Raw genomic sequence first — 13,420 nt, 5'->3', positions numbered from 1 at the left:
CAACAGTTGTCTGTTACACACTGGCAATTACATTGTGCCATAGACTATGGGTATGTAACTAAAAAAGTACTAAACTTGGGCAAAGACAGTTGATTTTTCCCTTTTCTCTGCTGCAAAAATATTACTGTGTGTATTTGCTTTCCTATTTTCCACAGGATTATGAAATAACATATGAAAAGATTTACATGCTTTATATACGTCATTTTGGTTACTTTTTAATCTATTTCTGGCCATGTTCGGTCTCTGCTTTGTTGTTTTTGGAGTCTCATTGGTCATTTTTATTGCATTTTACCTGCTTTATCTATCTCTGTGATGATCCTTAGTTCTTAAATAGGAGGCAGCTGGACGTCTTTCCTTGGTTACAGAGATGTTTTACCTCTTTTACTAAAGGTTTCTACAGCTCTAACTGGCTGGTGGTGGGGAGTTTCAGGTTTTAATGTTGTAGGAGTATTCATGCCCTGAGAGTTGATTAACTTATCGTGTGTCATTAACACATTCACCCATCCCGTGGGCCATGTTGATGTTCCTTCTCAGTTGTTTACCTACCTGAATGACATCTGATTGGTTTTGGCCCCTTGATTCTTGGTCTGAATCGTTGTGAAAATGCATGGGGACACAATCACAACTGCATTGTAACAGACAGGTGACACCTGATGTCACCTCAATTCTTTAGTATCAGCATCAATATGAGGGTATGGGGGGCTTTGTAGAAAGTTGACTGTTATCTTTGCCTGAATATACTCTTTGATGCTGTATTCCACCCACTTTGTGCTGCTGTCCATTGCTTTTTTTGTTTGTCTTTGTTGATTTTTTTGTAACAGGTGTAGTGTTAATTAAAATGCTTATGATTTTATTCAGTTATCAATATTTGGGTGCATACCACTATGATTTATTTGTGGATCGTTGAGTGTTACTGTGACTTGGACCTTTACTTGGCATGCTTGACATAGTTCCACTGTTGGGGAAAACCAGTTAAAGAAACCTGGACTACATCAACATATGTCTGTGGTTGATTTCTCTATGGTCATTTTAATTTTCTCCATTGCACATCTGCTTATCTTGGTCTGTCTGTCTCATTTTAGTTGCACTGCACATTTTTGAGGTTGCTTTGTGACAAAATGTGGCTATTTTGTTCACATTTTTTGGTTCACGTTCATCTTTGTGTCTCTTTGTGGTCATTCAATTTATATTCATAGCTATGTTTAATCTGTTCATGATTGCACTGCGTCTGATTTATTGCGCCCTGATTTTAAGATTGCTGTGATTTATTCTCCCTTCCATCGTAGTTTCTGTCGATGCCATCTTTGTGGCCATTTTGTATATCTTAATTCAAATGTTGCTCATTTGGGGGTTTTTGTGTCTTATTTTGGGATGTATATCACATTTCTGGGATAAAACCAGACAACGTGCTTCATTGGGATGTCAGGTTTGTGCACACTAGATCGTTAAATTGAGGAGTCGTTTCAGTGGCTAAGTCTGCCGCACAGGTTTAATCTCTGATGTTGCATCAAAATGTTATAAAGGTGCGCATGAACAAAATTTGTTGACTATTTCATAATCCCGAAATATTGTATATGTCATATCCGTTGCAGTTGCTTTTCCGTAAATTCCGATAGATTTAGTGTAATGAAACTGTCGAAGTCAATCGTGTAGTACGTGCGATTTATCCGTTCATTGGTTACTAAACTCGGGATTCAGCGGGCAGGCGGGACTACAGTGAAAAGAGGAAAACGGCGTCTCCGGGAGGCGCTGAGATATAAAGTGAATGCTCCCTGTACACTCCTTTGTTGAGCAGGGCGGAGTCTGTCAGCGTAGAGGTGCTACGGCTGGGGCTTCACGTTGATAAGGGTTTGAACCTGCTTCCAAGGAGGAAGTAACAATTGGGATAAACTGGAAAACGACGGACACAGCCTTCTGTAGCGTGTTAACGGACTATTAATATAAATTTTTACTCAGTTTCTTTGTTTTGAGGTGAACAGGTTAAAAATGACTTCGATGGATTTGGAGAAGCTGAAGATGACGGGGGCTGGTCGGGCCATAGCTGTGCTGACCAGCGGTGGAGATGCACAAGGTGACCTTAAAACTCAACCAGTATGAAATTATAGTGCAGTTTGGGGCTTTTATGCACATATGAAGATATGGAGCTACGTTTCTGTACACATATTGAGATGTCATCTGTGTAGGGGGGTTGTTTACCGAGAGATGAGTGGGTTTTAGCTGAGTCTGCAGTCAGTGACAGCTGAATAATATGTCTTGTTTAATCTTCCATTTATGGTCGACTCTGGGGTCAAAGGTCACGAATGGCCGGCGGGCACAGCTGTGCTTAGGTTGCACAAAAATAATTTCCAAAAGTAGCACGCTATGCATAAATAAGTGCTAGAGTCTTCCTGGTACTTGTATCGTACTCTGGCCCCGTCGCAAGGGGGCTTCGAGGCCCTGCGCGAGCATGTGATTCACACGCGTGTACGCGCCCGAATCTGGGAAAAACATCGTTTCTGGTCCATAGTTTAGATCGTGTTTTAAACTATACGTTACACAGGATATATATATTACACAGGATGTATATATTTAAAAAAAATAAAATAAATAAATAAATAAATGGACTCAAGCTGCAGGCTGTTCGAGCAGGCTGCAAAAATACTCTGTCCATCTTCTGTACTCTAGCCCAAAGAAAACAGAGACACATTCCAGCTCTCTTTAATGCATGTGGTGAGAGTAACTTCGCTGTTTTGCGGGTAAAACTGCGGTCTAATCCGGCTCAGATGTAACGCCCCTTTTTAATTGATAGAGGAACAAGACCAGGTTTGCCCTATGGCGCTGTGCGGGTATTTTAGTTAGTTTCGCCTCCAAGACGCTTCATTCACACATGTTATTGCCTGAATCTATGTTTTAATATCTCTCAACTCCCGAAATTTACTCCACAGTTGTGACTAGTTTGTAGAGTGCGCTTGATGATCTCAAATATGATCAATATACAGCACTAAAGATGAAACTGCCTTCTTTCCCAGAGGGGAAAAATCGCCAGTTATGCGCCCCTCCTCCATCAGCTGCGGCATCACTGCTTCTTCTTCAGATTTTAACAATCACGTGAACTTTAACCTATGATTAACTAATTTTTTGCCACTCCTGGTTCTTTGTTGTTGCAAACAGTTTACTGTACTAAATATAGAAAATTGATATCAGTGGGATTCTCATCAAAAGGCAGCCGATTGGATATTAGAAGTTGAGCACAAGTTAAACTGTTAGTGCCCTTGAACCGCAGCCGAGGAAGGAAGAGCAAGTGCTGAAATAATCAAATCTGGCATCTCGCTGTTTTATACAGATGTGTTGAAACAATTGTTACATAATAACCACAGCCAACTCCAATATTAGTGCTTTGCTGATTATGCAATAACGGTGAGGAGCTTAGATTATGAGTACTTCCCCTTCTGCTTGCAACTCACATCAGGGTCTGATTTAGTAAATCCTATCAAAAACTATTGTTAAAGCCATCGCAAGAAGAGATATCACTGATCATGACGGTTTATCCAGCACACCGTTTAATTTCCACAAGTGAAGCCATGGTGCAACACATTGTGTGCTAATCAGGAAGTGGAGTGGTGGGTAATGTTTTTGTTCTGCTGCCCTCGCTGCAGGGATGAACGCTGCTGTCCGAGCGGTGACCAGAATGGGCATTTATGTGGGAGCCAAGGTCTATCTTATTCATGAGGTAAACAAGCTGCTGGGACCCTCATCAACATACACACTCGAGTCGGGTCACATCTTCACTGTACATTCACGGTGTGCTCGTGACTTTTCAGGGATACGAGGGTTTGGTTGATGGCGGAGACCACATCAAACTGGCACACTGGCACAGCGTGACCAACATTATCCAACTGGTAGGTCACACTGTTACTAGGCCATTATTTTCAACTGTTATTTGTTCTTCCTAACCCACATAAGAGTGTCTATTGATATAAGTCTAGTGTGCTTATAGCTCTGTGTTTATAATACAGAGCAGTACCTACAGGCACGTGTGTGGCTGAGTTTTTGTTTGAACGTTTTCAGAGAAACTGAATTTCATGTTGTAGAATATTCCACTTTTTTTTCCCTGATCCAGCTGTTTGTTAATGACTCCTTGAATTCATCTTATGTCCTCTGGTAGGTAACAGTCGGGAACCACTATTGTAAAAATGCTGCAAGAGCAAAAAGTGTCCTTTAGCGTGATATTTTTCCCTCACAGATCACGCTGTCCTGCCCGTCTCATTTAGATTTTGTGACTTGTTCACCAATGTCTCCCCTGCAGGGTGGGACTGTGATCGGCAGCGCCCGCTGCAAGTCCTTTATGACTCGCGAGGGAAGGATTGCTGCTGCCTTCAACCTGGTGAAGAAAGGCATCACCAACCTGTGTGTGTGTGGCGGAGATGGCAGCCTCACTGGAGCCAACATCTTCCGCAGTGAGTGGAGCAGTCTGCTGGATGAGCTCGTGCAGAAAGGTGAGCTGCTCTCAGGAACGTCTTTGAAGCTCTTCTATGTCAAAGTAAACTACTGACAGAACTGTCTTGGAAATGGCTTCAGCCAGCAGTGGCTCTTTAAGCACGGTGTTTAAGAGAGAACTTTATGTGTGCATCTTCAGGAAGGATCACAGACGATATGGCTAAGAAGAACAGTCACCTGAACATCGTCGGGCTCGTCGGCTCCATCGACAACGACTTCTGTGGCACTGACATGACCATCGGAGCCGACTCTGCGCTGCACCGCATCATGGACATAGTTGATGCTATCATGACCACTGCGCAGAGGTCAGACTTCGTTTGTTGCTGAACTGTGAAGCAGCTGCTGTGATATCCAAGCATTTCCTCTCCGGTCGTTCAGTAATTCTGACTAATTATCAAGTTCTAATATAATTTCTTCTTTGCCATATGGGATAGCGATCTTTTTTTGTGTGTGTGTGTAATATGCATCTTGTCATTTTGGGATTAGACACACTGATAATGAAGATAAGTCTTAGTCAGAAAAATCTCAGTATATTTGCACCTGTGTGGTTTACTCATAATGGAATGCAGTGTTTTCCCTCTTGAAAGCATATATGTCTAATCACGCCCAGACTCGCTTGCTTGGATATCAGTATGCTCCTTGTTTGTCTGCAACTGTTTTGGCCTCTTTCAAGGTAACTGTTTTTTTTCCCTCCTACAGCCACCAGCGCACATTTGTTCTCGAAGTCATGGGTCGACACTGTGGGTAAGTAACACTGACTTCTTTTTTTATTTAAAATTTTTTTGCTGTCCTTCACAACACAACAAATGATTGTGAATTCATTATTTATTACTATTTAAGGTATTTGGCCTTGGTGGCAGCGCTGGCATCTGGGGCAGACTGGCTCTTTATACCAGAAGCTCCTCCAGTGGAGGGCTGGGAGGACCGCATGTGTGCCCGTCTGGAAAGGGTGGGGCATGAATCAGTCCAGATTATGTCAGCTGCAGACACAAAGGCATACACATCGCATGTTTAGACAAGCTCCCTGCCTCCTAAAACATTTCTACTTCTATCTACTTCCAGAGCCGCACAAAGGGGTCAAGACTCAACATTATAATTGTTGCAGAGGGAGCCATTGATTCAAATGGAAAGCCCATCTCCTCGACTTACATAAAAGATGTGAGTTTCAAGATTTAGGGACTTGATGGACCATGATCTGTATTAAAATTTGAGACCTGAAACTCACTAATGTGTTTCCATGTTTGAAGCTGGTGGTAAAGAGGTTGGCCTATGACACCAGAGTGACAGTTCTGGGCCATGTTCAGCGAGGAGGGACTCCTTCTGCGTTCGACAGAATACTGGTAAGCTGGTTTTATTATATGAACACTTTTTATTTATTTTTATTCTATTTAATGACTTTTTCTGGAATATTTTGAATATTTAGTTCTATTCGATTGTCACCTTTGAAATGTAAAACGCTGTTTTTATTAGAAACCCCTGAACACATGCTTAAATACACAATGAGTATAAGTACACAATGAATTCAGTGCCTCTTTTAGCCTAAAGAAGGGAGATAATTCCGTCTCACAACTCCTTGCTGTCATAGCAACGCTAGATCATTTTCACCCAGTTGTACGAACTGTGATTCGTTTTTTTTAATCTGAACCTTGGTAATAAAGTCCTATTCAATATTGCATCTAATATGATACATATATGAGATCATCTTCCTGTAACAATGGGATAATGTTGCATTGGATGAAGTATCTAAAGCACTTTTTGTAGAACATTCATTGAACATTTATTGAAAGACTGTTCTTTCGATTTTATGAATTGATGTCAGATAATTCAAATGCAGATCAGTTTAAATTGGAAAGTAATTTTTCTCCCAGCCGTGGTGTCTTTCTTACCCTAGCAGTTGTCTGACCTCTCCTATTAATGGGTCTGTGCATTCCTGCCTTCACTGGTCAGCTTGTGGGATCTCAGGGGCTGTGGCCCATGGCACCACCTGTCAGCCACATGAAGTGCAGGCTTGACCTCTTTCCACAGACATTTTACACCTTGATCAATGTGATACCAGCAGTATATATTTATATATATATATATATATATATGATGACCAAGTGAGTAAATAACCCACATGAAACCTTAATAACCAAAACAACCCACACGATGACTGGGTCAAAAACAAAACCCGACCCCAGCAGCCGTAAAGGTGCTACTCGTAACTGCTAACCGGTCCATTGTAGTGAATAATCTTAGGGTCTCGTCAGCATGTGAGATCATCGTCCACATAATCTGAGAAGGAGAAGTTGGAAGTGAAATCCCACTTGTTGTCTGCATTTCGTAAATTCCATCTGTATTTTTAGAGCAGTAAATTGGGTGTGGAGGCAGTGATTGCCCTCATTGAGGCCTCTCCAGACACCCCGGCCTGTGTCATTGGCCTGTCAGGCAACCATGCAGTTCGTCTGCCTCTAATGGAGTGTGTGGAAATGGTGAGTGTCTCTCCCCTCCTCTGTTACTGATTTTATTGGACAGACTGCATATACGTAAAATGGTGGAGAGTTGGTCATTGATTTTATTTTTTTTTCCACGCCATCCTTTGCAGACTAAGCTGGTGCAGAAGGCCATGAAGGAAAAGCGGTTTGACGAAGCTCTGGCACTGCGTGGAGGGTGAGAGCGTCGACTTAGATTATATATATGTAATAATGCAACATTAACAATAATCCTACAAGCAGTTGAATAAAAACATTTGGCGCTAAAATGGGTCATGTTTTTGCAGGAGTTTTGAGAACAACTGGAACATCTACAAGCTTCTTGCCTTCCCAAAGCGTGCCCAGGTTGAGGTAAGTCTGTCACACACCCCAAGCCCAAAAAAATGTATAACAGAAGCCCAGAATTTAACCTGAAATGTGTCCGACTCCTGTTCCATCAGAGTAACTTCTCTTTGGCTATTCTGAACGTGGGGGCTCCGGCTGCAGGGATGAATGCTGCTGTGAGGTCAGCTGTAAGGTTAGCACTCGCACAAGGGCACAAAGTCTATGCCGTCAACGACGGCTTTCAGGGGCTTGCCAATGGATCGGTGAGACTGCACTGTCATCACACAGGAGTCACTTTAAGCGACCTCACAGTCACTTCTTTTAAACTGAAAGGAATCTTTTCTGCCACCTGCTCTGTCTGCAGGTGTTCGAGATGAAATGGCACAATGTGGCCGGGTGGACGGGCCAAGGGGGCTCACTACTGGGGACCAAACGGTGAATAAGAAGATGCTTTATTTATATCGGTGTGAATTAGTCTTTGGAGTACTTCAGTAGTTGAAAGACATTCATTTAAATATGGCTAAAAATTAATTCCGCAAATGTCTGGAAAAGAGAGGTTTGTGTGCACGTAAGGTTGGATTATATCATGTCAGCTGTCAAGTAAGACTGATTAATTGCTTTATGGTGATTTCTAACTTCTTCCATGTTCCTCTTCAGAACCCTTCCCGAAAAAAACATGGCGAAGATTGTAGAGAACATTGTCAAGTTCAACATCTCAGCTCTGCTTGTAATCGGAGGGTTTGAGGTATATTAAGAGAACACACTTCAAACTTTTACATTCACTGAATGTATTCATCTCCAGTGTCAGTGTTTTTAAACTGCACCTCTGCCACTTTCAAAGGGGTATGAAGGTGTGTTGCAGCTGTACGAAGCCCGGACTCACTACGATGAGCTCTGCATCCCCATGTGTGTCATCCCAGCTACCATCAGCAACAATGTCCCTGGAACTGACTTCAGCCTGGGAGCAGACACTGCTGTCAATGCTGCCATGGAGGTGATTCTGTGCAGATCACACATTTTGACAGTGAGGCTTTGATGTCTAGGCTTCAAGATGAAGAGAGACCGAACCAGAGAAAATCTTTACTGAGAGACTTTGAGCTCTTCATATAGAGTCAGAACAGGGTTTAAGTGTTTTAGTTTTGATCTTTAAACTTTGAAGGCAAAGCAATAGAGACAGTCTGCAGCTAATCACTTTCGATCTGTATTAAGAACATATACGGGACATCGCTTGTGCTTTAGCTTTCTGTCAGTGAGGAGCAGATTCCATCTTTTCTGGCTCTGTAAAGCTGACACAGAGCTTAATCCAGAGCAAGTTCCACAATCTCCATTTCATATTGCAATTTTAAATTCTTCTTCAGGGCTGTGACAAGATCAAGCAGTCTGCTTCTGGGACCAAGAGGCGAGTGTTTGTGGTTGAGACTATGGGCGGATACTGTGGCTATCTGGCCACCTCCACCGGTATCGCTGTAGGTGCTGACGCTGCCTACATATATGAGGAACCATTCAACATCCATGACCTCAAGGTAAGACCAAACCCAAACAAACAAAACGAGAACCGCAGCTGTTTCTTACATTTCTAAAGTCTTTCTCTTTATGTGCTGTTTTGACAGACCAATGTGGATCATTTAAGTGAAAAGATGAAGAAGGACATCCAGAGAGGTCTAGTACTGAGGTACCTGACACTGTAGGGTGTCGAGTCTGCTTATCTTTTATCTGTGGCTCAACTTTTGTTTTTGGTAGTCCTGGTTTTGCTTGCCAGTCTGCAGTTTGGAAAATAATTACAGTGAAGAAGAAAGTACACCTGTTTTAATTCAAAGGTTTTACCCATCATAACACACACACACACACACACACAAAACAAACAAATGATCTCATCATTTTTTCCAACCATGCAATAGAAAACAGAGGCACTTTGAGTCGACCTTGGGCTCTTGAAATAGGGGATACAGTCTTTTTGCCGTGTATGTGTTATCTGTATTAAACAGACAATAGATGCACTAGATATACAGCATCACTCACAGAAATCCACTCTGCAGCGACAGCAAACACGAGCTTTGAGCGTGGTGCAAAATCTTGCACCATACTTGACTCATTAGTCTGTAAAGTATTAGAGCAGAGATCATCATATTTCTGTTTAAAAAAAAAAACAAAAAACAAAACTGGTATTTTAACGTATCAGACTGGAACTAAATTACAAGGGGAGAGTGTGTGTCAGACTGTAAGAAAACTATCATGGCTGTCCTCTTGTGATCAACTGAGACTCATCGTGGTGTTATCAGGTGTGAACAATATTGGTTGTACTTTGGCAAGGTGCTTTGGGTTGTACATCACTGAGCTGACACACACAATACTAACAATGCCGATGCTGTGGAGACCATATTTGGTCATAAAGAAGTCAACTGAGACACTTATTGGGCCTCATGACTTCATTGTGACACTAAATCTTGATTCTGAGGATCACCAAAGTGAGAAGTACTTGTCACATAGTTCTGTTGTCCGTCTCGTCTGCCTGAACAGGAATGAAAAATGCCACGAACACTACACTACAGATTTCATCTATAGGCTGTATTCAGCAGAGGGGAAGGGCGTCTTTGACTGCAGAGTCAACGTGTTGGGACACCTCCAGCAGGTACAGAGCCGGTAAAACAGCCACTTAATGATAATATATGATGCTTCCTTGGGTCATATACTCAAGTTTGTGTGTTTGTGCTGTAGGGTGGGGCACCTTCTCCCTTTGACAGAAATTTCGGAACTAAGTTGGGTGTCAAGGCTACCCAGTGGCTTTCTTCAAAGTTAACTGAGAACTACAGACAAGGTGGGGTTACTACACAGATACAGACGACATAAACAAGTTGTTCAGAAAACCAAATCACACCCCAGAGGTGAGCTGACGACATTGTTTTATCCACCACCAGGCCGCGTGTTTACCAACGCACCCGACACGGCGTGCGTGCTCGGCCTCAACAGGAAGGTTGTGTCATTCATCCCTGTCACCGAGCTGAAGGAAATCACTGATTTTGAGTAAGTAGAACACAAATTTTCTGTTTTTTGCCAAAATACCCAAAAGGTCATTGTTAACCATGACTCTTGTTTCTCAGGCACCGGATGCCCAAAGTTCAGTGGTGGTTTAATCTGCGGCCAATGCTGAAAATGTTGGCCAAGTACCAGACCAGCTTCTGTGAATATGTCCCTGGAGAGATCGCACATGTGACTCGACGCTCCATCAGCGTTGACGCTGGCTACTAAGTTCTCTCAGACAACAGCATTGACCCACATTTTAACCCTTATCTCTCCATCCTTTGTTTCTGTGACTACAAAAAAGGGGATATCGTCATGTTGTCATTCAAGAGTGTGGCCTTTCAGAGCTCTACCTCAAAACGTGGTAATAAGATTGTGGCGTTGATGCGCACATCTGCAACCAGATGCTCTAACTTAACTTCTCCTCACTGCACTCGACTTGCCTTGCCTCGGTTTGCACTATGAACTTGTGCTCTCAAACCTGTCATGCTCTCAGGTTTCTGTATTAGAGGTTTTTAATAAGCTAGCACATGCAAATTGCAGCAAACGCCTTGAGGAGGGGTTCCCGCTTTGATTTACGGCCTTTTTATCGCATGTCATTGTGCCCCTCTCACATCGAAAGACCCTGCTCTTGAGAAAAGATAGGAATATAACCCCATTTTAAAACACTTCATGAGTCTGTCGTCGGTGTTATAGTAGCTACAATGGATTGAATAATGTAAAAGTGCAATTCAGGCATTCATTTATTGAGTGAAGCATTAAGTACGGTGTTCGTATTTCCTGTGCCAAGGTGCACAAGATGCTTTCTACTCAAATCGCTGCTATAAACAGACAAAAAAAAAAGGCTTTATAGATCGATTACTGAAAATACTTCACAACAGATGAATGTAGGTGGTGTGGTATGAAAGGTTTGCTTTCAAAATCAAATACAAATAAAACTAGATAGATTCTGAGCCAAAAAAATGGAATCAGGTATTTTCATTAAGAGAACTTTTAACATATACTTTCATCAACTATACAATGAGATCTACTAATGTTGTGAGTATTTAGTGTTTTGTGTGTACTAATGTGACTCAAAGGACCAGTAAGATGTTAATGATCACTTGTTGGTTTTTTTGTGTGTATTTTATGAGACTGAAACAATGCTTCCACCACTAATCGAACTGAACTGAACTATATATATTTCCTTACAAAGTAAAATGCTTTAAACTCTAAAACTACTGATATTAAAAGAGGGGGTAAAAGATCTGTAATGTAATATCAACTGTTGAAAGTATTAAGTTGATATAAATGCCCTGTTTAAAATAAATGTTATTAAACTATGACACTATGGAAAAAGGGTTATTTTGTGATTAACTGAAATAAGTCTTTGAGTTAAACATCAGCAGCAAACTGACTATTAGAATGTCATTTTAACTGCCTACTAGCTAACACAACAGAGTTAATTAACTGAGGGACCTATTGTACAAACATCAATGTAGTAGTTCCAGTTCTTTGTAGAACTCTTCTCTTAGAAGTTGAATGAAAATGGAAACTCGTCCCTGGAGTTTTCTTTGTTGGCTGGCTGGGGGCTCTTGGCAGCAAAGGCAAACTGGAAGTCTTCACTTCGCTCCGGTTGGTCAAACAGGAATTCAGGGCCTGCAAAAAAGGTATATACCTGCAGCTAAATACCAGCAACACTTCACGAAAGCAAACACTGGCTAGATACTTACAGCTTGAAGGCTTTGCTCCTGTGGTTTTCTAGAAAGAGGTGAACAGAGTAACATTTTTATTCAGTTACAGGACGGTGTAACGCAAAGATTGAAGTAACAATGCATTACCTTGTCGTTGAAAAAGGAGTCGGTGAAAACAAAAGACGAGTCCTGCAAAGAGACTCGGAGGTAACTCTGAAAACTAAAAGAATAAATGCTGACAGATCTTTTGGCGGTCTCCTCACCTCATCCATCGACGAGCCAACATCAAACCCAGAGAAGCCTGGTGTGCTCGGATCGGCGTTCAGAGAGAAAAGGAAAGCTGGAGATTTAGCATCCGAGGTCCCCCCATGCGGGGAGCTGCTGGGGCTAAAGCTAAAGCGAACACATGGAAAATAGTTCTTCTCAGGGGTTATTGTCACACTGATTCCTAGTGCTGGAAGAACTCAGACAACACCTTACTTAAATGCAAACGCTGGCGTCGAAGGAACGGCGGTTGTCTCTTCTAGGAGAGGATTGGCCTGAGGATTAGCATCTTGAGGCGATGTCTGAGGAAAAACAGCGGCTCCCTGGGTGTCATCTTTATTCGGTGCCTGCTCTTCATCTTCAGCCGAGCTTCCCTGCATCTCATCCACCGGAGCATCGTCTAAACCTGTCACCATGGGCTGCTGCTCCTACGTAAAATGAAAAATAAAAAAAACAATTGTAAAAGCATCTCTAACTAGGAGAGAGTAAACTTCTGCCGTGACGACAATGTATTAGTGAAGCTCAGTCAAAAATAACCCCCGTCAACGCTTTCAAACCCTCCACAGGATGAGTGGAAATTCTTCTGACCAGTAAAAGCAAGGAATTAGTTTGTTAATGCAAAGTGTGCTGTGAGGTGGGGATCTCAAAACCAGCACGTGTGATACACTGAGGCAGCTGGCAGACAGGATGAATGACCCAATACCTTAAGTGACCACTTTGCCCTTTAGAGGTCAGTCCAAGTATAGCAAATACAAAATACAAATACAATACTTTGACCTGGTCCTCTTGTGACGTTTCCTGGTCCTGTGTCTCACAATGCATTTCATCTGGGAGATTTTGCTCTGGAGAAATAAATATTCCCGCTGATGGAATTTGATATGATAATAATATCCACACAAAACAACCTCTGACACTTTGAGAAAAGGGAATGTGCCTAAATGCATGTTCAGATGTTGTCTTCCTTACCAAAGGACCACTGCTCTTCACTTGCTCTTTCGGTGGAAGTACGGGTGGATGAATCCTGGACCTTGTTTTGTTCGGGAATCTCTTCAGCATTTGCCTCTACAGACGTTTTGTGACCACTCTGCAAAATCAAGATAAGGGTTATTAAAGAGGCTCCATAGAAACAGGACCGGCTACACTTTCACAATTCGCAACTTCAGGAATTTGATCGGTTTTAAAACGCCAAACTGA

At 42.1% G+C, this 13,420-nt stretch overlaps 1 protein-coding gene across 1 annotated transcript; it reads left to right on the top strand.

The window, feature by feature from the left end:
• Positions 1-1,806: 1,806 nt before the first annotated feature.
• On the top strand, positions 1,807-11,627 carry pfkla (phosphofructokinase, liver a). The gene is made up of 22 exons (XM_072397179.1): positions 1,807-2,071; positions 3,636-3,709; positions 3,801-3,878; positions 4,286-4,475; positions 4,616-4,781; positions 5,176-5,220; positions 5,317-5,425; positions 5,539-5,634; positions 5,724-5,816; positions 6,822-6,947; positions 7,061-7,125; positions 7,235-7,298; positions 7,388-7,534; positions 7,636-7,706; positions 7,929-8,016; positions 8,113-8,265; positions 8,630-8,794; positions 8,882-8,943; positions 9,789-9,900; positions 9,987-10,086; positions 10,187-10,292; positions 10,370-11,627. Exons 1-22 carry the CDS (start codon positions 1,987-1,989, stop codon positions 10,515-10,517), a joined length of 2,343 nt encoding a protein of 780 aa, XP_072253280.1. The 5' UTR covers positions 1,807-1,986; the 3' UTR covers positions 10,518-11,627.
• The last annotated feature ends 1,793 nt before the right edge of the window (positions 11,628-13,420 follow it).

This window comes from Leuresthes tenuis, unplaced genomic scaffold (genome assembly GCF_036924035.1).
Source record: "Leuresthes tenuis unplaced genomic scaffold, fLeuTen1.0.hap1 SCAF_12, whole genome shotgun sequence".
In the NCBI taxonomy this organism is placed as follows: domain Eukaryota; kingdom Metazoa; phylum Chordata; class Actinopteri; order Atheriniformes; family Atherinopsidae; genus Leuresthes; species Leuresthes tenuis.
Note: the sequence above shows the minus strand (reverse complement) of the source record. Positions and strands in the feature narration are given on the sequence as shown.

Bases quoted from the DNA above. Each gene is read 5' to 3' on its own strand.
- pfkla (XM_072397179.1), top strand. From the start codon at position 1,987: ATGACTTCGATGGATTTGGAGAAGCTGAAGATGACGGGGGCTGGTCGG. The intron at 2,072-3,635 runs GTGACCTTAAAA...CCCTCGCTGCAG, and splicing joins CAGCGGTGGAGATGCACAAG to GGATGAACGCTGCTGTCCGA. The intron at 7,126-7,234 runs GTGAGAGCGTCG...ATGTTTTTGCAG, and splicing joins GCTCTGGCACTGCGTGGAGG to GAGTTTTGAGAACAACTGGA.